Genomic DNA, 26,333 nt, shown 5'->3' on the forward strand with positions numbered 1-26,333 from the left:
CTTTTTGGAGCAGGATTATATTCTACTGTTTATTAAAGCTGCATGAAAAAATAAAAAGTATTGGTGTTTATGAGAAGTGTTATTTATAAAAGTAAATATTTTCCCCACCCTTCTGCTACCATGACTGAGATACTTTACATTTTAAATTCTATTTTCCTTCCTATAAACATTTCTTCCCCTCCTTTCTTTCCCCAACCCTGACAGTATATAGTTGATTTAATTCTCTAGATTGCTTTCCTCAAGCTCTAACTTGAGTTCATTTTGTTATGTGGTGACCACAGTTATGGATGACGCTCCCCCTGGCACACAGGAGTACATTATGTTACGGCAAGATTCGATCCAATCTGCGGAGTTAAAGAAAAAAGAGTCCCCTTTTCGTGCTAAGTGTCACGAAATCTTCTGCTGCCCACTGAAGCAAGTGCACCTCAAAGAGAACACAGAGCCGGAAGGTTTGTGGCACTATGGATCCATGTTCTGTTTGTTCCTTTTATTTTTATTTTTTCCATGTATGTCCCTAGAGTGTGCTGTGTGTTTTCCAGCCTGTGTCAGTGCAGTGCAACTGATGCAGGCAGCGTGATGCACTCCATGTCCCCTTTGCTTGCCTGTTAGTGTCTGATCCAGCTATCACGGGACACTATAATATACGCCATGTACGATATCGTTCTAGACAAGAACTGACGCTGCTTACTCTTAAATAAAGTGTGTTTGTTTCAGCTCTCATCATTACACACTGCCCTTTTTTGGCTGCCAAAAGTTGCTTGCTACTTAAAACGGCATCAATTTCTAGTTGGTTTTTTCCAGTAGCATTTCTGAAGCTGCACTCTGCTGAAAATATGGCACTTAGACTCAGATTCAGCTTGTCCCCAGCACTTTTCACTCCATAAGGCTTCTGCATAGCGCTAGAGAATGCTCATGACAGCTGTACTTCAGAGAAGCAGGATGAAGTTTGTATGTAATGCACGCCCAGTTGCATTTTGGAAAATGAAATGCATGCAGAGCAGAAAAAAAAAAATAAGTAGAATGTTTTCCTTTTCAGATAAAGCAAAGGTATGGTCCCTTCTATAATGCTGTGTATACTAATATGAATACACCAATGAGCTATCTATATCTGTAATTTGTTTTTATAGTGTACGTAAGATTAAGCTATTATAAATTATATTTTTAAATATTTTCTCATATTGTTCTGTATGTGTTTTGTATTACTGCCTCGTATTCCACATGGTAAGCCTTCTACTTTTTGCATAAGCTCCAGTATCTGCCAAGACAAATAATGCTATTGTTGGTAGATGTATTTTAAGATGAAATATTCAGGGCTGGATTCTGCTACAATGGAGTCTGCAGGAATGGCAAACTGAGCAGGTTGGAGCCCTTCCTCGCAAATCACTTGCATTATTCTCTCTGTAATGATGGGCATTGGTTGCTGAGCTGTCACTATTAGCCCAAAATATTTCAGTCAATTGCTTTCTCTTGTTACATACTCCAGATTTTGCATGAATGTTCTTTGCACCACTTCTAGGAGATCTGTGTCTATTATTTAAAAAGTATTTTACTGAAATAGCATTTCTTTCTCAACTCATCAGAAATATGAAGTCTGACACAAACACTGGTGTAAGGTGTGGGGAGGGTTTTTTTTCTTTCAGTGGTGATATAACTGAATATTAAAAATGGGGTTTGAAAACACAAAGTCTTAATTCTCCTCTCAGTTCTGCGGCTGACTCGATAGGAGCTGTGATTTCAGAATTCTGAACTCAATAAACATGAAGGAAATGTGAATCCTATAGCACTCTTCTGGATTAGGAAATACAATGCATTTCTCATTATCTGTCAGGATTTGTGTTGTTCGTGAGAAAATTGTGAGTACAGAACTGTTTGTGTCAGGCTCCCCTGGGAAGATGATGAGAGCCGAGCTACTAGAGGTGCTCAGTATCCTCAGCAAGTGATATTTGGTGAAATGAAAGATTCCATGGGAGCCATAAAGAGAAGGGCCCTAAACTTGGCGTCATTGACTCACAGGCTGTATTCACTTTTTTCTTTGTGCTCATGTGAAACTCCAGAGGAAGTTGATGGTCATTTCAGTGGAACTTGTCCTGGGAGCTGAATTCTTGCTGCAGACTAACTCTTAGCTAGGTCTGATCATTTTCATTGAATGAATCAACAATTTACATGCTAATGGCATGTAATGTTCAAGAGGAACAAGGGAAGTGGAGTTGTGCTGGGCCTTTTATCTCCAGAGCTGGAGTCTCCTGGGGGCATGGTTTGGTTCAATGCTGAGCAATTCAGGATCCACCGGGAGAAGCTTGCAAGGTGCAGGCTCAAAGTGAAGACCTGGGAAGCATCAGTTCTGCTGCATTGTCACCTGGAAGCCAACAGTTGCTCTTCTTCGATTCTCCATAAATCTACAGACTGTATCTCTCCTACAGCAGCTGTGTTAATCCTTCCTCCATGGCATATGGTATTGTTAATCATCCTTACTGAAAATGTTTAGTTCTAAAAGGAAAGCTTTTCATTCTTTTCTGCAGTATATAAGGATGAATGAATGCCTCTTCCTCTTTTTGCCTCTCCTCCTCTCCTCCAAGAATTTTGCATTACTAGACAGGGCACAAGCAGCTGTGGCTGCATTGACTTATCCCACAGCCATCTGAGTTGATGGAAATTCATAGGGGTATCAATTTTTAATGTTGCCTGATTTATGTATGTATATCTGTGAAGGATATTTCCTCTCTAGCATGGGAGGGAAGATCTACCTTTAGGAGTCCTTTAGCCTCTCTTCCAGCCTAAATTGCCTGGGTGGCATTTGCCTTTTTCTTCAAAATCTGTGAATTGCCTGGAAATGGTGTTTTAGACCCACTGAAAGACTGATGTGTGTCATCCTCAGTGGTTTGTTGGCATGAAGCTTGAAAAAAATTTGAGTGTGAAATTGTCTGAACTGTGCATTCAGTGCAAACACTAAAATAGTCTGTTGAAGTTAATGGAGTGGCTGAAACAAACCCTGCCTGAATACATTCTAGTGTGAACCCAGCAGTTAACAGCTCAATTGTGAGGATGAATGAAAATAACCTGGTACTGTAGCATAATTTACCCATTTTTGAAGGTACAGGAAAGTATGACAACTAAGAAGCTATTAGGAAAACTGAGTAAAATGTCATAATGGAAGTTTTATGGAAAATTGCAGACTTGAAAGATGCTGCAGAGTATAAAAATGAACCTTTTTTTTTTTTTCTTCTGTGAAGTAATGACATGGAAACACATAGTAAATCCTGCGTGTTTCTGACTTTGCAACTCTTTTTCTAAATATTTCATTTATATGGTAGAGTTCTCTTCTGCACTTCTTAACCACTTTCATACAAGGTTAATGCTTGGGGTATCTCATTTAACACTTCAGAACTTGAACTCCTTAAGCATGTGTGATGATACCAGGTAAAAGTTTTTCCTGGCTTTTCGTTGAGGTATTTGGGGAATGTTCTACCATTTGCTGAAAGACTTAAATACCACCTCACTGTGGTATCTGAACCGAGTGGTCCATCATTTCTTGTATCTCAGGTCCATTCCTAAAAGCAAGAAAATGAATGAGAAAATTAGATCTCTGTTTCCTAAATTAGCCTGTCTTGGTTTCTTGTTTTCCTGATACGCTATTTGCCTAATTGCAATGTCATCGTTTTTCACAACACACACATGCCTCAAATGCGCCTTAGCAGAATAGGTCCAGGGCCAGTACATTTGATATCAGCCTGGAGGACACATAGAAGGTCTTTGGTCTAGGAGGTCTAGCAAGGCCAGTCCTTATTTATTTATTTATTTTTAAGCAGTAGATGTGGAAGGAAAGAGGAGAACAATAAGAAATCACAACAATGTTATTTTCAAAATGTGGAATTATTTTCCAAAATGTGGAAATTTCCATTTGGGTCCAGTGTCAGCAGGGTGATGTCTACCAGTTTGGATTGCAATTCAGATAGGATGCTACCTTTCCTAATGCTATGGGAAACACCGGACTAAGACAAAAAATGAACTACTGCTTTATTTTATATCATTCCAGCTTTGTTTTGTCAAAGTCATTCTGCAGTTTACAATGTCATGGAGCTCTCAAGTGCAATAAAACAAGCAGACCTGACATCCTTACCTGGATGCTAGGTCCTGTGGGCATTGGGCATTGTTTACAATTACATCCAAGCAGCAGCAAAATACAGGGTGTTTTTGTAGCTTCCCTCAAGTCAGGAATACGCTGCGAGCAGGAGAAGGGCCATCTGAAGTACATTTTGCAGCTATTTGTTCTCTTAAATAGTTTAAACATAAGCTGCTGCTATCTGTATAAAACATGGTTACATAAAAAGAAGTCTGCTCCTGGAAAACTAATTTGAGTTGTATTATTACATCCAGAGGAGGGAATATAATGAGAGAAATGTTTTTTAAAAACAGCCATTGGTTAGTCACAGTCACATAATCGAGAGTCTTGGCCTCTTGCCCACAGTTCTGTTTTCATGTGGTTTTTTTTTTGCCACCCCCCTTTTTTTTTTTTATTTTTTTGGTAACAGTTAGTCTCCCTCCAGGCATACATAACCTTTTTACACAGAAAAGCAAACAAGCATGGCAAAATATGTATTGGGGATGTGGAGAGGGAAATCTGTGATAGCAGCTGGTAATGAGGAAAGGCAGCTTTCCTCAACCAACAGGAAATCTGATTAGGTAGAAAATGCTAAGGATGCTAATGCAAAACAAGCAGCCCTGCAGTTGCCCTTGACAATGGCTTGTTATCTTCATCCCTAGCAATGGGGTGACTGGCAGAGCCAGTCTCGGGGGCGAGGAAGAGGTAGGACATTGAAGCACATCATGTGGGAGGCTGGCTTTTCTGCCTCCTCCATGTGCACACGCGGTTTTGTCACCAGCAGAATTTCAGAGCCTTTATGTTGTCATAGTGAATGTCCCTTTGGTGTTCCAAGCATTGTGTTACTACTGATAGTATTGTTACTTGACACTCTAATTATACATTTTTCTTCTAGACCAAGTGAGTCCTATTAGCACAGCTCCCTCATTTAATTATGTTAATACATGTGCATTTCTGAATTTTAGAGGAGAATAAGAAAGAAGGAGGAGGAGAACCTGTATTTGAAATCATGGAGACCTGTGAGAGGTTTCTTAACTTTATATATTGTTCAGAACTGAAAAAGACTTTGCATTCCAGTGGAGAATAATAGAGGCGAGCCATGTGAAAGATAGGTACAGCTGCTGTGCCGGTCATGTTTGAGATGTCCAGACCCAGCACACTTGGCTGTGAGACACCAGTGAGGAGGTTCAGCACCTGTGGCATGGGTGCATTCAACCTCAGATTTAATCTGGACCAACAGCTGCCTGAGAGGAGCTCACTGGTTCCTTGAATGGAGGTTCCTACTAAGATATATGACCCTACTTAGAAACTTTATCAGCATTATGGTCCCTTGATACTAAATTTAACACATTTCCTAATCTTCCACAACGGTTTTCATCATGTTGTCTGCTTTCAGTGGAGGTGAAAAGTGAAGACTTGGTATCCCATTTGCCAAGGCTTTTGCCAAGGGGAGTATTTACCCCTGTCCTGCTGCAGCTAAGCTGCCTGGCCTGGAGTAGTTCATCCCAGGGAGAGAAGGAGTGAGGCCAGGCAGTCCGGTATTGCCTGGGGTTGGGCCCTGCAGCCCTCAGTGCACTCATAATCATCCTTTCTCTCAGCAAAACCTTGTTCTTGACTTGGGTTTTGCCAGCACCTCCTGGGTCCTCCCGTGGGGGATGTGAAGATTTCACCTTGCCTTGCTCCTGAGTACTGGCACTGGCAAGAAGAAGGAAGCAGCAATGCCTGAGCCTTGTCCAATACTAAATGGAAATAAGCTCTAAATCCTGTCCGTCTGGATATATGTGGAGTTGCTGCAGCTGTGGGACTATAACTGTCCTGAAGGATCATCTAAAAGGAGTGACACAGACCACAAAAGCCAAAGGTCTGAAGCTGTCACTGTTAAAATGGCTTTTTCCCCCCCGAAGAGAAAATGACTTTGACTTGAGTGATTAAATGATAACCTTCTATTTCAGGGCATTGGTAGGCAGTGGTGACAACTGCACTCTTATTTTCTTCAGATGCTTAGTACATAAAGCAGGATAGTTCAGTCCTGTAAGTGGCTGAGCCCTCTTGCCCTGATCCTCCAAAGCCTTTAAGCACACGATTATCTTTAAACATGTGAGTGCTCCCAGCAGAATCAAAGGAGTTGGCATGTATTTAATGAGCTTACCTGAACACAGGCTGGGCCTGGCTCAGGTTCAGGCTCAGACAGTGAAAATCCAGGGTAATTCCACCAAAATCCAAAATTCACTCAATATTTACTTGTCTGCAAATGAGATCAGAACCCCCACAGAGAGTTTAATTTGGTATCTTATTTTCTTACTCCCTTAGGAGTCTATATGATCCTTATTGCCACAACCATTCATGATTGAACATGCTTGTCCTAATAGCACTGCTGTGCAGCAGCAAAAATTACTGTTTCCTGTTACAAAGAGGGAAGTGAAGAATCTGATTCTCAAAACTATTTGGGCATCTCAGCAGCATCAGTAACAATAACACTCGCTCCTGTATCAGCTGAGCACTAGATACCTAACTGTTCTCTTTGGAAGGTTCTGGGTGTGGCATTTCTAGCCATAGCAGCTGGGAATTCAAGATTTTTCCTTATATTTAAGCTTAGAATCTGAGTTTTTAAACTTTCTCTTCAGCAGCAGCTCTATGGCAGCCTGAATAGTGACAGCTTAAGCTCCTATGTCAACTTTATCCTAAACTGTTATCCTCTACTACTTCTTTCATTTTCTGCACTTCATTTACTTTTCACCAGGTACTTGATTCTATGCTGGATGTTTACACATCCAGCTGTGTGATGCCTTACAAAAAACCATCTCTTTTTAAGGTAGCAGGACATTGATTTTTAAGAATAAGGTGATGGTTCACTGTTTAATGTCCTGGGCAGGATGTATCTAATTGTTGATATAATATTTCTGTCAGCAGGTACTACAGTGATTACAAAGTAGTATATTGAGGAAGGCATTTCAGGTTTTGAAGAAAAGCCACTGAATGTGTGATGCTGAATGGCTTGTAAATCTCTTTTGTTCCTGAGTTCACATGTGCCTGCCACCTCACAGGAGATAGTTGGAGAGCTTTTTGTAGGGCTTTACTTAGCTCCTGAGAGGCCTGGAGATCACTATGTTATACACAACTGTGATTTCTGCATCCTATTGATCTGCTTTTCTGATTCTTTTCAACTAATAGTCCTGCCAGGTTTTTCCCACCTACCTGAAAAATAGACTTTTTTCAAGGGTCTGTGGCTTTTGCTGTGAGCTGAACATGACCTGAAAGAAGAACAATACTCACTTTGTACGCATACACCTCGCAGTCCAGGAAACAGTGTGCACACCTTAGTCTGTTTGTCAGACTTAAATCTTTAGAATACTGTAGCTGGAGGAAATGAAAATAAAATATAAGGAATAAAGGTAAACTAAGCATCCACTTTCTGATAGAAAGATTTCAAATTTAACAGTGTCACTGCTCCCTCCAGGCTACTGCCCAGGCCAGCAGCTCACAGAGGTGAAATTCGTTTTGTGTCCAGCAGTGATGGACGGATGCTCACCTTGCTCAGTTCTTACCTAACACTCTTCAGAGGATTACAAAGTACCTCTGTGTGTACATCTGTTATTGAATCCCCAGTCCCTTTTGGACTATGTTTTGTTTTGGTTTTCCTCCTAGACACTTTCTTTAGTACTCAGATGTTCCCTGACCTCTGTAAAGTACAGTCAGATTTCAACCTTGTAGTCAGTGCTGATTTTCTGGTGAATGCAGACCTGTGTTTCTGGATGACTGTCCACATGGAGTCATCAAGTTGGTGGTCCCAAGTCTGTACGCAACAGATGCACCAGGAGAGGCACTAACAGTCCTCACAGTACTTTCATCTGATATCTCACCTGGCCACAGGTAACAAATTGAAAATTAAGTGGGTTGTTGAACTTGGTTTTCCTGCTGGAAAAATTCAAAGGTGCAGCTGTAATTGTGAATTGTGTAATTGTTAGCCACATTTGCACTCTGTAGCATCAGAGAAGTTTAAGTAATGACATTAGGAGCAGTTTTAGCAATTCTATTTCAAGACAATGGGCTTTAATTCTCAAGCTGGAGCTGGCCTCACCACCAAACAGCTCATGGCAAGTTAAAGAGAACTCTTATCTCTTACCTTACCTGCATACTCTTCAAGGCAAATCTTTTATCTATGCCTTTTTCTATCTTACTCTCATCTCAGAATAAATTTTAATTATGGAGACAGTGTCTGGCACTTAGCATTTGAAATAGGACATTTAGACCAAATGAGTCACACTGATGTTCTTTTCTCATCTTGTCTTTAAAGAACTCTTTGAGAGCTTCAAAGAGAGCTCCCTGTATGGAGCACTCTTGGAGGAAGGCCTTTGTCTTGCTACTTTTTCATTCCATGATTCTCCTGAGAAAGCATCAGACTTCACAATTCAATCTGTCCTGATTTTAAATAAGAAGATGCAGTTCTTTATTAATAATGAAAGTTCTTCTTTGTACCTTATTCAACTACATGTCCAATCATAATTATTGCACAACCCTTTATCAGTGGTAGTGTCTGTAGTATTTAATTATTGGCCTTTGGACTGAGAGTACACCAAATTTTTCATGTTGTTCTAGGTTAGGAGAACTCCAGAAACAAGGAGGAGTCAAACTTTTCAGCTGTCACTGGAAAGTTGTTTCCTTTCCCAAGGCAATCACTTACAGAAGCACTTAAGCATGTCTACATTGCGCAGCAGAGCGTACTGCAGAGATCGTCCAGCTACCGTCCCACATCTGTGCAACCTAGTGCAGCCCCATGCTATGGTGTTGGTAATCACAGGGATAATTAGCTTGAGAAACTCACAGTGTAACATTACAGCGTGTTTCTGGTTTCCAGTTCTGTGGTTAGCTCAGCCCATATCTAACTCAGGGGTTTCTGCTCTTCATTCCACCAGCAGTCTGGCCATTCAGCAGCTGATACGTCTGAGCTGATACCCTGCTTCCTCTTAATTGCTCTGATTGAGGTTTGGGTTTCTTAAAAAATATTTTCTAAATAGCACCTCAACCTTCCTCCTTATGCTTGGTCTTCCTTCTTGTTATGATAAACCTGTATCAGGGCTTCTTTCCTTGCATCTTGTGGAACAGGCACACTTCATTCTTCAGCTGCGTTCCTTACAACCTTTATGAGAATTTAGCTGGTCCTAGAGCCTCTAACCTTCTCTGCCATGGAACCTGTCTGCAGGATGAGAATCTGGGACTGCAGTGAATGTGGGGCTAAGTTTTCAGTCTTTTGAAAAAGGCATGAACAGCATAAACCACATTTGTGGTGGCTGTCAGTCTGTTCTCTGAACCTGCCTTTCCTCTGAGCAATCATATGGTTTTTCATTTCTGCAACAGGTGATGCCAAATATGACATTTAATTGCAAGAATTGTTAAAAATGTAGAGTTTATTTCAGTTGTGCACTTTTGTTTAATTGGTGCCTACTCCTGTTGCTCTTCCTCTGCAACTCCAGCTTTTTTGAGTCAGTAATTGAAGAGGGAGATTTGCTCTCTGGTTACTCTAACCTCTCGTGAGTATAATCACTCATTTCAGACAAGTGGAAAAGCGCATGTCAGATGTTGCTAGTGTCTCTCAAATATTGTTAGTAGAAAATGTTTTAAGATTCACATAGGATATTCCCTTTTAGTGATGAGCTACCAGCATTAACCCAGTAGAGTTCAGATGGCTGGCCTTTTTATGACAAATTTAGATTAAATACACTGTCAGAACAGTAGTAAGCAAAAATTTGAATAGGACCTGAGCTGCCAAATGCAAGTAAGTGGTTTCTTAAAGTACTTGGATATTAAATTAGATAAATGTAAAAGTAGAAATTTTGCTGGTCTTTGTACTAATAACAAACAAGCATGTTTAAGAAATTACTATTTCAACTGAGAGAATTTCATGTAGTGCATTTAATAATATGTGCAGTGAACTGTACAGTCAGTATGATATGGTTCTAGATATATTAAAAAAATACAGTGCCAGTTATTTCAAAGTTGAAGGAAGCTCTGAGTCAAAACTAGCTTTCCTGCTAGTGCTGAAGAGCATGTTCTTTATGATATGTGATTGCTACTCAAGTAAAAGTTATATATTCTCTAACGTTCAGATGGATGCTTTGCTTGAAAATTCCTTTGCCCCTTTATAGTTTCCCTCTGCCTAACAGACAAGGAGGTTATTTAAAATCATTTGTCTGCTAGGCTGCTGAGCCAGCTACCTTCAAGGTACACCTATTAGCCTTGAGGAAGGCTAAGCAGATTGTCAAAAGGTTCCTGAATTAACGTGGACTCCTCTTTGAATGATGACCTTCTAACCAAATATTAGTAGGTTGTTTTAAAGAATGGTGCTTTCTCTTGCAGAGATTTCTCTTGGCTGTTTGTTCTTTGGCACACTAAGGTACATGCTTTCCTAAGGATGCCTCTTCTGTGTGAAAATAATATTTTTTTTGAAATTCAGAGTACAAGAGAACATCTTCAGGGTGTAATAACAGCAGATGCTCAGCTTGTGCAGGCTGGTACCATTGGGAACTGTGAGAGCTCTGATGAGTTGATAGGTCATGTCCACTAAAGATACTTTTGAAAATACATGTAATTTTCATTTGCTGAAAAGCACTTCTATTTCCTATTCCTATCAATTTTAATATGAAAGCAAGTTGCAAATAAGTGTGGACTAATTATCAAGATGAAAGGTGTTTTGTGCAGAGTGGTGAACAATGATATAGGAGAATGGGTATAAAGAGCAGCAAGGAGGAGAGGGCAGGTTTTGAACTGTAATACAACATGGTACTGAGGAGGAGAGGTTGTAATGGGAGAAGGTCAGACTAATGATGAGGAAGAAAAGTCTGCTAGGAGAGTGGTTAGGAAGCTGGTGGTATGGACAGGTGAGCAAAGTGCTTTTGGATGCACTTGTTGCCTGCAGGTGAGTTACAAAATTGAAAAAGAGAGGAATCCCTGAGCTTTGACAGTTAGAAGGCTACTGCAGTAGAGAGGAGTTGGAAGTCCCTTCTGGATGGAAACCTGAAAGTGGGAGAAGTTACCTGGAGAGGACAGAGATCTTCAAAGAAAAACAGATCAGTTACTCAGCTGCAGCTTTGGTTGGAGTAACATCAACTTTAATATGCCAACACTGCCAGAGAAACATGGTCTGTGTTTCTCGGGTTGTTCTGCCTCACCATGTGAAGATCGGACCCCATGACCTGACTAGCTGGATGCACAAAACACAGCAGCTTCTTCTCTAACTCCTTGTTCACAGCTCTGTACATACCATCATATGCATGAAGTGATCCAATAATGTAAACAGTGGATTTTAATCACACAAGTAGTTGTCCGTATCCTCCGCTTATGTATATTTAATGAAGTGCATTGACTGCTGTAGAATGCTGCCAATTTATATCTGAACAGGTGTATTTATGGGCAGATTCTTTAATTTTCACATGCAAATGAAAATGTGTATAATTGTTAATCCAAGAGACTGAGTGAGGAAGATTGCAGGGTAGCACTATGGCAATTTACTCTTGATATGACTTCCCCTATAGCAGAATACTGCCTCAACAAAATTGAAAATGTGCCTTTTAAAAACTAATGTCTCAAAGGGAAATCATTAAAAAACCCAAACAACAAACAAAAAAAACCCCACCACAAAACAAACCACCTCCCCCCACCAAACCAAACAAAAAAACCCAAGTAAACAAAACCAAAACACACAAAAACCAGCCCCAACACTGCCAGTTGTTTGCTTGTTTTTTTTTTTTAGTGGTGTGTTTTGGAGTTGGGTTTTTTAGGAGTTTTATTGCCATCATTTAAAGTCAGTGTGTTTCCAACAGAATGATGTTGAGATGGATGCTTGCTGACATTTTTCTTCATAAGTCCTTGGCCATACTCTTATTTATGGATAAAACTGGAATTCACTCATTCTGGGATGGATGCGGTGAGAGTTGTATTTGGCTTCAGGTCAACTTAGTTCCTGAGTTCTGTAATATATCCTCAAAGATTTCATCACATACCTTTGAAAGGCATCAGTGATTTGGTGTTGCGGAGTTCTATATTTAGCTCTCATCCCTTACAAGAGGTGTTTCTTATTCAGGTGCCGAACTCTCTGCCTTCATTCCTTGTTTTATTTCTAGCAATCTTTCTGTAGAACCTGTGCTTCATGAGTCACTGTGTTTCCCTCTTAAGTTGACATCGGAGCTCAATCTATTGTTGCTCTAAGAAGTCCATCTTTTCTCTCTTTAGTTTTCAGGATTCTGGCTGGGAGGCAGAAGGAGCTTGGGGGAAGAGCACCCAGTAAAATACTGTCAGCTTTTCAGTCTCCTGGAATTGATGTCAGTGATGAACACTTACTTTTGAGGATGCAAATCTGTAGGGATATTTTTCTTTCATAATCCATAAGTCAAAGTTTGTGAGGAAAAACATGTAAATCTAAACTCATGCACGAGATTTCTCAAGAGACTTCTATTGTTGTAGGTTGATTAGAAAGGAAACTTAAATTAAAATGTTCAGTCATACTGTTTTGATTTAAGAGGGGACTCTAGGGAAGGATCAAAACAGATTGGTTCTTGCGGTTGGTAGTTTGAGCAAATTCACAAACAATTTAGGGCACCTTTTTGTGTCTTTAAAAATCTAGTGGTGACAATATTAGAGTATGGAAGAGTTGATGTCTGATTTCTCTATTGTTGTAATAACAAGACTTTTTATTTCTTGTGTAATATAACTTGTTCAAATTGGCATTGCCCCATTTGAAGTCAATGGATCTTGAAACTGTGAAGCCGAGGGATTGCAGGAGTGAAGTGAGTATTGGCTGAGAACTGGCTCTTAATGTTTTCTTCTAACTTCCTGAGAGACTAAATACTCAAGGTTGATTTTATGTGCAGTGCTGCCAAATGTTCTAGGAATTCTCTGCCACTCTATTACACTTAGCTGCAATGAAGGTCCCATAAAGAACAAGTGTTAATGGCTTTGCCTGCTTCAGCTTCTCTTAATAGCCCTTCTTCTTGACAGTTAAAAACACAAGTTAGAAGGGAGAAGAAAAAGAAGAAATCCATGTGCACAAAACTGAGAGACTTTATCTCTAACTATGTCTTCTGCAGCTTTTAAGAGTGTCTGTAACATGAGCCCTGAAGACTTAGGAGGGAAGTGCTTTCAAAACTGTTTTTTCTAAAAGAAGAAATGTGGTTCACCAAAAAAGGGGTGTGACAGTGCAAATGTGCCATATAATTACATGGATCACATTTCATTATCAACTTTGTATTGCATAAATTGATTACTTCCATTTTGAGCCTAAAGTAAATGTATTTCCACTTCAGCATGCAATTTTATTAAAGTAATAGACTCAGTTCTTACTTGTACTAGGTCATTCACATATTCTGATGGTAGGAAGGAGACTTGCAGTGACCTTAAGTTATTCTTTTAAGAATACAACATCATCTTTTAGTTCCACTTGCACTAAGGGCACATAAAAGTCAGATGTAATTGGATTGTGTGCATCTTTAATAATTAACAAATATCTGAAATGGCTTAAGACAGTCTTGAGATTTTTTTTCTGTAGCCACTATACTATAATTAAGTCTATAAGCGCTGAGTAATGGGAAATCCAGAAATACGTTCTTCTTTCTCATAGTGAATGAAGGGAAATGTTAATGCAGAGACCAGATTAGATATTTTGCACAGTATATCAAATAGTTCTTCATGGCAAAATCACTTGATTAAGACAATTAATGCAGAGGTGTTGTGACTAGGTGCAAAAAGTGCTGAATAGTTACAAGTTTCTAATAAGTGCTGTAAGTTCACATTTCCTATTAAGAAATGGAGGTCAGGAACTCAACAAGGAGAAAACATCTTTCTATGCTTGAATTTTATATGGATGAAGGCATTCTGCATAGAAGAGTTTCACAGCAGGAAGCCTGGAACTAACCTCACCCACAAAGTGCAGTAGTAAGTTTTCTATTGGGATTTCAAGTCTGAGAGGTTTAGGGTTTTTTGAGTTTCAAGTGAGCTGCCATGATTCAAGGCAGAAGTGACATTAGATCATCTGAATAATGGTAGCCACTATTCCAGAGTGTGGTACTGAGCTCAGCACTTTGTTTCACTCAAATATATCTCTTTGAAAGTCATCTCAGCTTCAAGATGCACCATCTTCTTTGTGGTCTGTTTTCCTCTCAAAACAGAAAATGGCTCTGAAAAATGGTTGATGCAATAATCTTCAGGTACCGTAACATTTCCTTTGTCTTATCCATATTTTAATTGTGTTTTCTAGACAGACTAGGTTTTGGTATACTTAAAGCAAAGCATAAAGATTTTCATTAAAGTACACATAGAATAGCATGGTAGGTTAATAGAAAATTGTTTTATTTGGAGTCATGTAGAAGGGAAGTTCCCCACTTGCATTTGCTACAGCTGCAGATCATCTGCCAAGGGCAGTCTGTGCCGCAGCGTTACACGGGGAAGTGGGGACAGCATGGCCACCCTTGGCTTCTTCCACCATAGAAGACGTGCAACCTTCGGCCAGTTCCAGCAGTGCCTTGGAGAGTTCCCCTGACTACTAGTCTAGGTTTCGGGTGGGTTTTTTAGTTAAGTTTACTCCAAAAGCATTTGGGACCAATCTGGGAATTACTTCCAGCTAGTTCATGAGCCTAAATTTGGAAAATTGTTGTCAGCAGGTTTCAAATCCATTCATTTGCCTGCAATGGTCTATCAGCAGAAGCAATGTGCTAGGAAGTACTCAAAGGTGGTGTGTTAGTGAGAGTCCTGCTGTGTTGAGGTATCTAGAGACAGACTTGCCCTTCAGTCGGGGCTTTTTGGTAACTGAGGGACCCAATAAACCAGGGCTTTTCTTTTCTGGAATGAAGCCATTCTTAAATTAAGTTTCAAGTATATGTCATTTTTTATTTCTCCTCTACCCTTTTCCTCCATTTTAAGAATGGATAAATACAGTGGAGGGAATGGGAATAATGATATAAAATTAATACTCTGAAAATGTTCCTGTAAGTTTTGGAGTAAGAGAGTGCAGCAGTCTTTCCCTAATGGCTTCTCAAACTAGGTTCTTATCTGTCTTATAATTTGAGAATTATCCTGTCTCCAAGGTCATAATGATACTCTCTAGGATAACAGACACAGTTCATACTCTCTAGGATTACAGACCACCACATGTACATGGATGTTATTGGAATACTTTGGCCCTCAAAATGTCCTTAGGTTTGTTTGCCCACAAGAGGCATTTCTTATCTCCTCAGTGCCTGCTGTTTTGTATTCTCTGTGCATCTCTGGCATGTGAAAAAGACTAAGTCTTTGGTTGCTCTTCTTGCCCCAAGAGAGGTCTCCTAAGCGATCAAATTGCATTTAGATCAGGGTTATATAGGATGAGAAGGTGGAGAGGGTCAGGGAAAGAGACTGCATCTTTCAGATTTAATGATGTGGTGAATTATGAGTAACTAATTGGAGTGGTGTAATTAAAGGCAAATAATCGAAGCAGAGAAACTCGCGTATTTACTGAAGAGTTATTACTGTCTTCATTATTAAATAGAATTCAGACGTTGTAAGGTGATTGACAATTCATTTTAAAATTGCACAGATTTGAAACCTCACAAGCCCCAGTCTGCAACAAAATAAAATTTAAGAAGTTGACATAAATGAACATATATAAGGCTAGAGGAAGGCTGGTACAGCTAGTGGGCGAGTAAGAAAGTTGCCTTTTTAATCCATTTTAACAAAGCAATATGAAATTGTTTTATTAGGGCTCCTGGAGAGCTGCACATACTATGATTAATCTGATCAGGTGAAATATTGATTACTGAGGACCTTTAGCTATAAGGAGACAAGCACAGTTTAGAGAAATATGCATTAAATGTATTAAATACATATTTCAAAATGCCGATTACAGAGCAGGACTTCAGGACGACGGGAAAAGAAAAATAGGGAAACATCCAAATTTGGCTAGCAAGAAAAATACTACTTCGGATTATTCAGATTGGGAAACAATGGCTTTTTGTCACAAAAAAAGTTCTTTATTAATAATATGGAAAAATAGGTTTTAGTTTTACAAATGGTACTGAATTGAGAGTCAGGCAGATAATGAGAAACAATTTAATCTGATACATGAGGAGGATTAATTTTGAGTACCTGGGCTGTAATAGAGCAGTGTAGCTCAATGCAGATAAATGGAAGATAATAAGCTTAAGAATAAAGAACTCCACAGTAAATGAGTGCTCAGATGGATGCTGCAGCAAGCTGACTGTGGGAAAAGAATGAGAAGACACTGGAGAAAAATTGCCTATTCAGCACCAAAGCCAAAGAGAGGAGATGGAATATTGAACTGCTGCTGCTGAAGGAGAATAGCAGAGGACTTAGAACACTGTGGTTCGTGCTCACCACTGTGCTGTAACCCTGGCGGTGGAAAGGCAAAGTGCAAGTTCCAGAGGGAAATCCAACTCACATGGACAGAAATGGTCCTTAGGGTTCAGAAATCTCTACAGAAAGCCAAAATCCTGCTTTTGAGAGAAGCAGGCTGTTTGTAGTTTTGTAGCCTGCTGGCACATGATGTATAGATTTATTTTTTTTCCACAAATGCCAGGTGTGAATTTTGATTCATGTAATTTGGGCTTTGTATGTTCATGAAATTCAGAGTAAAACTGGGGAAGCTGCGAAAGGAAACCTCCACAGAGATCAAAGGAGAAGCCCGCACCATGGAGCATTGCTCTGCTGAGAACCTACCTCTTTGGCATCAGGAGAGTGAATCATCTTGACAGCAATGTCTGACTGGGCTGAAGTGTGGGGCAGTATGATGGAAAGAACAAAGGTACAATTCTTAGAAGAGAAGAAAATATAATCTATACTATAGTGAACTTTCTGGGGACCTTGTTCTTGGAAAAAGATCCTCTGCCCTCTCCACATCTCTCATATTTTGGCCTTCAGTGTTTTTTGTTTTTCCTTATATTTTAGAATGTATTGCTGTGATGACTTTATCCAATTTAGGTTTTCTAATACATTTGTAGCATAACATTAGTGCAGTTGTAACCATAATGAATAAGAACTCAGACATGGTTTGTAGGAAAAGGCAGTGTTTTAAAGTCATACTAAAAGCTGCTGCTTCTCGTTGAAGTTGTTGCTCACTTCATACCTAAATAACACCATAAATGCCTCCTTTTTTCAGCATTTCTCTCCACCTGGGAAGATTTCTGTCTCCTTTCCTGACATCAATTTGTTCCGTTTGCAGCCTTAGCTCAGGATGACTGTGAGGAACATTCTGTGTTTACTTGGGGCAGAAATAAATAGCACAGATTTCATGTTTACACACTGCGTAGCCATTCTTGAAAGGTTAGCACAGGTGGCAGAGCCTGCTCCATAACTGAGATCAGTAAGGGGTATGTGCTCTTAGTTAAGACTGAATATGTTCTAAGCTAAACAGTAAAGCAAAAATGGGTGATGATGTCTATTGTTGCTGTAATTGGATTATGGTAATACCTATTCACGGTTTAGTGTTGTCTCATATAGCAAAAGCTGTTTCATTAACACCCAAAACCATGATAATCTAAGTAGATACTCCTAGATATTATTTATCTGTCAAATAATAAATCTACTTGAGAGTCAGTTAAAACAAATTATTTTCTGTCCAGTCTCAGGCTGCTGTTAGGAGATCAACAGCCCTTTATACAAAGTGTTAGAAAGAGACTTGTTAGCTGTGAGTGTGGTTGGCCCAGTAATTATTCTCTGCATCTACCTGCAGCATACACCCACCAGAAATTTTGGGTTACATTTGGAAGTTTAACAAGTTATCTAACGATGTCCAACTTACCTTTAAGGATGAGATACTGGAGGTAAAAGACACATAGAAACAATGTACTAACCTCCAGGGATGCTCCAGCATTCCCACTGAACAGCAATTTAATTAGAAAGGCAAGTAATTAAAGTATGAATATTCATTTAAAAATCAATAGTTTCAGCAACTGTTTATGTTCTCTTTACTGTTAACAGACGTATTTTTTAAGGTGAAACTCCATGGACTAGTACTCATAGTGCCTCAAATATGCCAACCGTCAACATTGAAACTCATTTACATGTATGAGCTGAGATAGGTGCACATCATTGTGGGGACAGTGTGGCCTGGTGGCTCTGGTGCAGGCTGGCATAGCTGTCTGACCAGAGAAATGATGGCCTTTGTCCCCTCATCCTCTTACTTGCATGTTGCCTAACACCGGGACAGGGCCCGTTCCTCCTCTGACCCCTCAAGCTGAAAGGAGGATGGTTACTGGCAGACTCACTTTCCATGGCCCATTATAGCAACGCGATGGTTTAAGCCACATGTGTGCGATGGATGTAATATAAGTGCTAGTGAGCTGCGACACAAAGCCTGGGTGTCCTTGACAATGCTCAAGCTGGGTGTAGCATCTTCATTGATTCATGTACCTCTCAATACACACATCATTTTGAATACATGAATGCCCAAGCAGGTTTGCTTATATCCTCTTTTTCTGCTAATTATATTTTTATGGCTTCAGAATTCAAAAGCAAACTTTATTTTTATAAAGCCTTGTGCATGTCTAATGAGAGTCTTGACATGAAAGCTTTCTCCATCCACAGGTACCTGGGGAATCTAGAGAATGTAGGAGCCCTGCTGCTGTACTATGGCATTTTTCAATTATACATTTTTTCGTCATGATCTTCTAAATCAGAGTAACCTAGAATGAGTTTAACATGGTCCTATAATTACTAAGCCTTGTTCTGCCTTTTCACTTCTTGAATGTGAAGACATTTTAATAGAAGACTATACAGCAATAGTTTTGAGCTCATATGTTAAATTCTGTTATTGCAGCTAAGCAATCCTCGCAGAGGGTAGAGGAGGTGTAAACCAGCTCGTGGACTTGGGGGAGTTTGACCTTTGTGAATTGGTATAGTGATAAGACTGAACTATTTCATTTGGTGCCCTAACTCCTGTCCACTGTCTAATGCTCTGCAAAACTGTCATAAAACTGTCATGCTGCCTGTCTTGCCAACATGAATACCCTTTCAAAACACTATCGCATACTTTCTGCAACCTTGTTGATCTCTGCCAGTTCAGCAGCACCTACGCAGCCTCGCCACCAGAGAGAAGACATGTGGGGCCTTAACAAGATTCAGTAGTTCTAATTATTTACACAGTCTCATAAAACAAAAATTTGGAGTCTGCCACAAAAGTCTGTCAGTAACCCAAAGGCCGGTGATTAACCTGCAGACTGATTTCAGTGACACAGAGGCACTCCTGATTTCCACAGTGCACAGAAGGTAATCACGGTAACTGGGAAATAATTGGTGAGAACAGTGTGTCAGACCGTGCCATACTGGCCGTGTCAGTGCCCCACGTGCTACGTGGTCTGTGTCACCTCCCCTGGCTGTGAGCTGCTTGCTGAGCCTTGTTCAGCAGCATTCCCCAACACCAGCTCTTCTTTGGCCCTGCAGCACCAAATATGTAGTAATTATTCTAACACTGCATGATGCAGAGTCAGGAAAATTATTATTACTCGAGGCAATTTTATATACATTACAGATTTCTTTTACAGTTATCACTTTAAATTAGGACAAAATGCTCTGTGATTCATGACTTGATCCAAGGCTTCAGCCAAAAAAAAAGACAAAAATGTGTGCAAGGATGGAGCTGACTTTATTCTGCGCTGTGCTTTCTACTGTCGCGCAACATTATGGAAGAGATGTGAGTGAAAACATATTTTCCAAAACATAGGTAGAGTACTTCTCCAGTGTGTGATGTGGACAAGGAAAAAAAAAAGATAGAGTTGGAGAAATCTAGAAGATACTCATTAAGGGAGGGTTTTCAGGGTCTAACCTTTGAGCTCCAGGCATGGACACTTGATGCTGTTATTATTCTCATAATACAGACTTGGGATAAATGTTGCTGCTCACCAAGCTCCAGTTCAAATTTACTGTCATGAAGCATCTATCACACTGGTCTTCTTGGAACCTGCCTGCCTTCAGGCTCATGTAACAGACTGCAAATCAAACCTAAGAATTTTTCACTTCATTTCATCGGTTGGACTTTTGAAAGAAAATTTTGGTTTAAAATTTATACAATCAAAAAGACAGTTTAAATAACAGAATATTCAACAGTTACTAAAGCTTCCTTCAACAGATTTGAGTGCAAGACTAAAAATGAACTGTTACCTTTTCAGTTATACTTACAGAATGCAGATTTGAATTGCAAAAAGGCCATTAAAAATAGCTTGTGCAATTTAAAACAGGCTGAGTCAAACTGACAAAGCAGAAAATAACACGAACTAGAGATGCACTTGTGTGCTATATCATGTTAATGATGCTGTTTTCTAAACCAGGAACAGCTCAATAATATATGCTGTTTCCAAACAAATGTATGTTTTATTAAAATAAATTAAGATAGAGAAAAATGCTGCACTGTAGGATGGGAAAGAAAACAATTATTCAGGAAGATTAAACTTGCTATACATCAGAGGCTTGTGACATGTCCCCACTGGGATTTTGTATACTGTTCATAAAGATTTTATCTGCAAATTTTACATCTGGACTCAGTCATTTTGTATGTGAGACCGTGAGCATTATGTGACAAAGATACAACACAGGAAGAAAAGTTGTCCAAATGTTGTGCATAGATACTCGCTTAAAAACCATTCTGGAGTTTCAGTGATTAAGTCTTTGAGATTGAAGAGGTCAACTAGGGTAGAATAGAAAAAAGTGGGGCTGTGTTGTTACGTGTGTGGCCTAAAGGCCAAAACATCTTTATTTTGAATTAATCTACTTCATGCAACTGCTTGGGTGCAATGGATATTTGACAAGAGAAGTTAAACCCCTCATGTCAGCAGCTGTGTTAGGCTGGCAATCAAAGTAGTAGCATGTGCCTCTGTGTCTGGGGCCAGACTGTTGCCTCTTCTCGAGGAGCCAGGTTGTGTTTGCATTCTTCATGGTGAGGAAGCACATGTGTTTTGTGCTGTTGACTTCAGCCACCAAAACAGGCTCCAGATTTTCACTCTGCCTGTGATAATACCATAAAGGTTTACAATGCCATTTTTCTTATGCAGGCTGATATCCATATGCTATGGGCAGACACGATGCTGCCTGGCACTGTGATGCGATCATTCCTTGCATCTGCATTTTGTTGTACATGATAAGCCTGTGAGTGCTGGATGCCCTGAGATCCTCCCTCTGGCTAAGATGTCATGTTCCCTTGACAGCTATTAAACAAGGATTTATCAACATGACTCAAAGGTACATTTCTGGCACTTTTAATATGTAGGAATTTCAGTAAGGAAATTCTCTAGCTATTTGCTGAAGCACACCATGCAGCAAAGTCAAACCAGATATCCTTAGGAGAGACTTGATCCAGCATATATTGAAACAGCAAAGCTCAGTCTTAAGATGAACTGAAGAGTAGGTTCACAAATGGTTGAATGCATTGGGCCCCATGTTTTTTTCCTGCCTGCCATGGTGGTTGTGAATTTGGCTCTAGCTCAAATCACACAGGTTGTTGTCAGGAAGAGCCAAACGTATAATATCTGCTGCGTGGCTGGGCCGCATCCTGCTCAGGTCCAGCCATGTTGGTTAGTTCAGACTGCAGAGGTGGAACCTTAAGTCTCTCTCAAGATACTGAGTGTGACCAGGTCTCCAATGGGTGCAGGAAGAAGGTGACAGGAATGTTGCTCATGCAAATCTGGTCTGGAGGTTGGCTTTGAGCCTGAAGTTAAATCTGAGCACAGACATTCCTTCGTAGTCCCTCAGCCGCAACTGGCTTTGACCCTTGCAAACAATTGCTACTTGAGGACTTCAGATGTGGGAGGGTGTTAATGTGGGTGACTGAGTGATGCTTACCATCACTGTATTTCTGGCCGTTGACAAACAATTAGGTCTGTGATTAAAGCTGATGACTGAGATGTGAATTCAATTTCCCTTAGGTTCTGATACTATATTGACCAAGGCTGTTTAAGACTGTTAAGACTGTTTAATTTAGGGCTGTGCACTGGTTTTCTAAACTTTTACACAAAGTTCTGTTTTTTCCATAAATATGAGGAGGTGTTTTTTTTTTTTTTTGGGGGTTTTTTTTTTGTTTTGTTTTTTTTTTTTTTTTTTTTAATAAGCTAAATTTGAACTTGGTCCTCTGCAAACTGGAGTTCATGTGGGCCTACCTGGAAGGTGCTGTACTTGGGCTCCTAGCACCCTGTGTCTCCATGGAAGTGCCAGTGATCAAAATAGCTGGTTGTAGATGAATTGCAGCTGGCTTTTGGCAGGGATTCATATTCAGGTGTTTTAGGCTTTAAACCCCTCTCAAAGTATCAGATAGTGTTGGCAGGAAAGAGAATAGGAGGTAGCATTACTGCAGAGTACATATATGTTTCTTTTTAGTACGTGGGGTAGGTGGACCTCTCTTTCAATAGATTGAGACAACTGTTACTCTTAGTGGTGATAAACCTTGCAGAAATTTTTCTGACACTCCATTGTTACATATATACATTGTCTTACTGTAGGTAAATAAGGCTGTGCTTGAAAATTTAAGCTGTGCCACTAAATTATCTCATCCATAACAATATTTGTAGACAGAGCCATCTATTTTACTCTGCTGGTGTTAATTCTGTAACCTGTGATAAGTACTGTGATAAGTCTGCTATATAATACAACATTAAGAGAAGCTGAACCAAGAAAATAATAGTAAATTTACATCATATATTCTTGTATAAATGATATTGAAGTGGAGGAAATTTCAAATACAAAGTTGCCATCTAATTTATTTAAATACAATGGAAACAGAATAAATTAACTGCATTGTTCCTTATTTTCTAAGAACAAGGACCAAGTGCAGTGAGGTACCTATAGAAACTTATTACCTTGCCATGACTTGCTTGAAAACTTGGCTATAAGATTTTCACTCGAGTGTCATGGACATTGTGATGGAGTTAAAGTTATTTGGGCTATAAACCTAAATCTGTTATATCAAAACCTGTTTCTGCAAGCAGTTTTAGACCTGCAGATACAAACCGTGGCAATGGTCAAACCTCTCCCCTGTCAGGACCCTTGATGATAAGAGTGGTTTTGGCTGAAGATAAAAACATCATTTGGTTTTGTTTTAAAGGTATGTGGTGGGACTCGCACTTAAATTCAGTGCCTGGATTAGTGAAAATAAAATAGTACAAACAGAATATCAGTATTAAGTAGAATGTGATGTATGTGCTGCCTGGTAAATTCTAACAAGAATTGGAGTTGAGGAAGTGGTTATTTTATGAGTCAATGCCGAAAAAAGGAAAAACACAACAGGTTTTTGAAAATCAGAACTTACTGTAGGACCTAGAAAATCAAAGGTTGTTGTTAATCAGAGATATGGCAAATAAAGAAAACTTTTTTCTCACCATCCCTGAGAATCCACAGTATCCGTGGTGCAGTTGATTCCTTTTCTTGTGTCAGTTGTTCCCACTCAATATGCCAAAAGATGGGCATTTTTGACAGGAGTTGGGGTATGGTGGGGCTTTTTCTTTCTCTGTTTCATTTTGTTGCTTAGCAGCTGAGCTGCTGATTGTACACTGGGCAACGGCAAGCACAGTCCACACTAGGAACGAAAGCTCTATTTGTCATCCTGATAAATCTTATTTGTAACACTTCTGTAAAGGATGTGACAGATTAGCTGAAGGAGAGAGTTGGGGACATAGGGTAGCACACAAAATTTAATTCTGTCTGATTGGATGTCACAATGCAAATGAAGCATGGTCTCACATGAAGTAGTAATTGCAGCTGTGTTGTCCATTGCTTTGTATACTTTTTGCATTCCCCCTATTGATTAAAAAGATGTTGCTATAGTAGCTGGAACATAAGTTTTCTTAATGTCTCTTCTCTTGTTTTATTTATTTTTTTTCCTGCTTAATAAGAATGACAGTCTTTCCTGATCTCTGAAAGGAATCAGTTGTTTATGGCCTGTACATACGTATCAGCAGCTTTTGTAACAGCTTAAATTTCACAGCTACGGAGGTCTTATTGACAATGATAGAAATAAGATACATAATTCACTCCTATTGTCTGAGGTGGGTTTTCCCTTTGTCCCCACTGCTACCACCATGTGGAAATGACAGTGTGGTCATTCTGTGCCATTGTATCACAAGATTTTCTTACCTACAAGTAGCTGGACAGTCAATTTTACCTCAGCCCCATCACTTAATAAAGATGTATATTAAGGGTAGAAATACTCTTCATTCATTTTTACTGTGTCATCTTTTGGGACTTGGGCTGAAGTCTTGATGAAACTGAAGCATTTAATGAGTTCTTCCTGATTTTGGTAAAATATTTATTTAAAGAGCAATCTTGTGGGGAGGGGAAAAATAAGCAAACCTGTAAATGGAAAGCTTTCATTTAGATATATCCATTGAACACCATTTCCAGGTGCTGAAAATGGAAAATAAAAAATTAGCCTTTACAAAGACCTGAATTTCAACTATTATTAAATTTGCAGATACTCTAATTTGCTAAAAAAGTGAATATTTTTCCATCAAATTCTTCTACTTTGTGCATGTTTTGAAATGGTTTGTGAACTGGCACATCACACCTTTGCTCCAAAGAGGCTTGGAAGAGGCAAGATGTAAAGCAGGGAAAGGCTGTAAGAAACTAGAGAATCCTTCCTCCTTCAGCTGAGAGTGGGTATGCATTCCTTCCAGTGGAGTGATTCATGAATTTTAAGACTCAAACATGCAAAATCAGAAGAGTACAAAAAGATCCAGGTTTTTGTCTCTAGTTATTTGTGTCTCCATCCACAATTTAAGTCAAGTTATTGATGGTAGAAATAATGATTTGTCAGTTTGCAATGCTGTTATCTGTTTATCTGTTCAGAGAAGGATCTCTGTCTCCATCCCTTTGCAGGTTCAGTTTATGAACCTGATTGTGTCTTCTAGATGTTCCATATTACAAGTATTGCATTATTTCATGACAAAGATGATAATTTTATCCCTTCTGAGCCTTAATGTGCAATCTGAAAACAAATGACTTCTTTTTAGCTGAGTGCCTAGAAGCTGTCGACAGCTGTGGGAGTATTTATTTTGCAAAACTTCCACTGCTTCCTTTCTATGCTCTCAGTTGTTTAGTGAAATGAGCAGATGACATGGGAAATGATGAAGCACGAGCATTGGAGTTCTCTACTCTAACCCATCTCTTGGGCCACACAGATCATATTTTTTAACAGTCTATGTTTAGCAGCTGAGAGAGTTTATTTTTCTTTTGAATGTACCAAGCTGGAAGTGACTTGTTCTGTCTGTGGCAGGCATTGCCTCTATGGTGAGTGGCTTTATCAGCTGGAAAAAAGATGGATGTTTGAATTTGTCATGGGCCACTTCCTTCAAAGAAGCAGCAGACTGGTAGTATGAGCTTTCGGAAAAGCACCAGTGGGAAGAGTGTCTTAAAATCAGAAGTGTGTTAACTGCCTTCCAGGATACTGGGATTTTATTGCTGGCTTTGCCCCTGTTTGGCTGGATCCTCTTGGATGAACCTGAGCACTCACACCCAGGTGGGCTTGGTTTTCTTCTCTCCATGGAAGAGCTGGGCTCCTATAATTAATAACAAGAGGGTCCTTCCAAACTAGCCTTATAATTTAAACTTTATTGAGAAGCTTAACATTTTCGTGAGGGAAAAAAAATCTCCTGGATGATCAATAATAACATTCAGAAGAAAATTATACAAACTAGTTCTGTTGAAGATCTGCAGCTTGGAGGTGAATGAGTGATGTTCAACATGTAAATTCAGCCTGGTTAAAAGGAAAAAAAAAACAACAAGTGTTGCATTTCTTAAAAGCAGGATGGTTTTGCCTTTTTAATTCAAAGCTAGATATTGTTCTTAAGTGCTGCAGATTGTGTGAAAGTGTTGACAAAACACATGTAAACAAATATTTTCATTTTAAGGAGAAAGAAATCTTTTTTTCATGTCAAACTGGAAAAAATCAATTACCTGGGAAAGCTGAATGGGTTAAGTTGTGCATGGTATTGTGTAGAAACAGAATAGAGAAAAAAAGAAGGTATTGCATGTTCTTCACATTTTTATGCTTATTCAGGATCAGCCATAATTTTGCTCTCAGTGTAGTTGTCATTGATTTGTAATCTAATCTTGCTGAGAGCACTTGTAGCCAATTCTATAAGTCTAACAACAGGTTTCTGCTTCATATTTTGTATCTGTGAGGTTTGTAACTGGACTTTATGAAGATAAGGGGCTAATTTTTATAGTTGCCCTGCAGCCAGGTTTATTCTAAGTGTAGAAACCTAAATAAGGTTTT

At 39.4% G+C, this 26,333-nt stretch overlaps 1 protein-coding gene and 1 long non-coding RNA gene across 8 annotated transcripts in view; one reads left to right on the forward strand and one right to left on the reverse strand.

Annotated features, from left to right (window-relative positions):
- Positions 1 to 26,333, forward strand: part of FGF13 (fibroblast growth factor 13) — a 308,880-nt gene that overhangs the window by 196,135 nt on the left and 86,412 nt on the right. For 4 of the 7 annotated variants that reach the window (XM_065077513.1, XM_065077511.1, XM_065077514.1 and 1 more), the window contains one exon: positions 282 to 449. The exons of the other annotated variants lie outside the window; for them this stretch is intronic. In XM_065077513.1, the coding sequence (XP_064933585.1) occupies positions 284 to 449 (166 nt within the window). In that variant the 5' untranslated portion in view covers positions 282 to 283. The remainder of the gene's footprint in view (positions 1 to 281; positions 450 to 26,333) is intronic. 7 annotated transcript variants of the gene reach the window in all.
- LOC135580696 (uncharacterized) lies at positions 443 to 24,354 on the reverse strand. The gene is made up of 3 exons (XR_010475627.1): positions 23,440 to 24,354; positions 7,295 to 7,350; positions 443 to 3,548 (listed from the first exon to the last, which is right to left on the reverse strand). It is a non-coding gene; the product is annotated as an uncharacterized LOC135580696 (long non-coding RNA).

Source organism: Columba livia, chromosome 12 (genome assembly GCF_036013475.1).
Source record: "Columba livia isolate bColLiv1 breed racing homer chromosome 12, bColLiv1.pat.W.v2, whole genome shotgun sequence".
Classification (NCBI taxonomy): Eukaryota; Metazoa; Chordata; class Aves; order Columbiformes; family Columbidae; genus Columba; species Columba livia.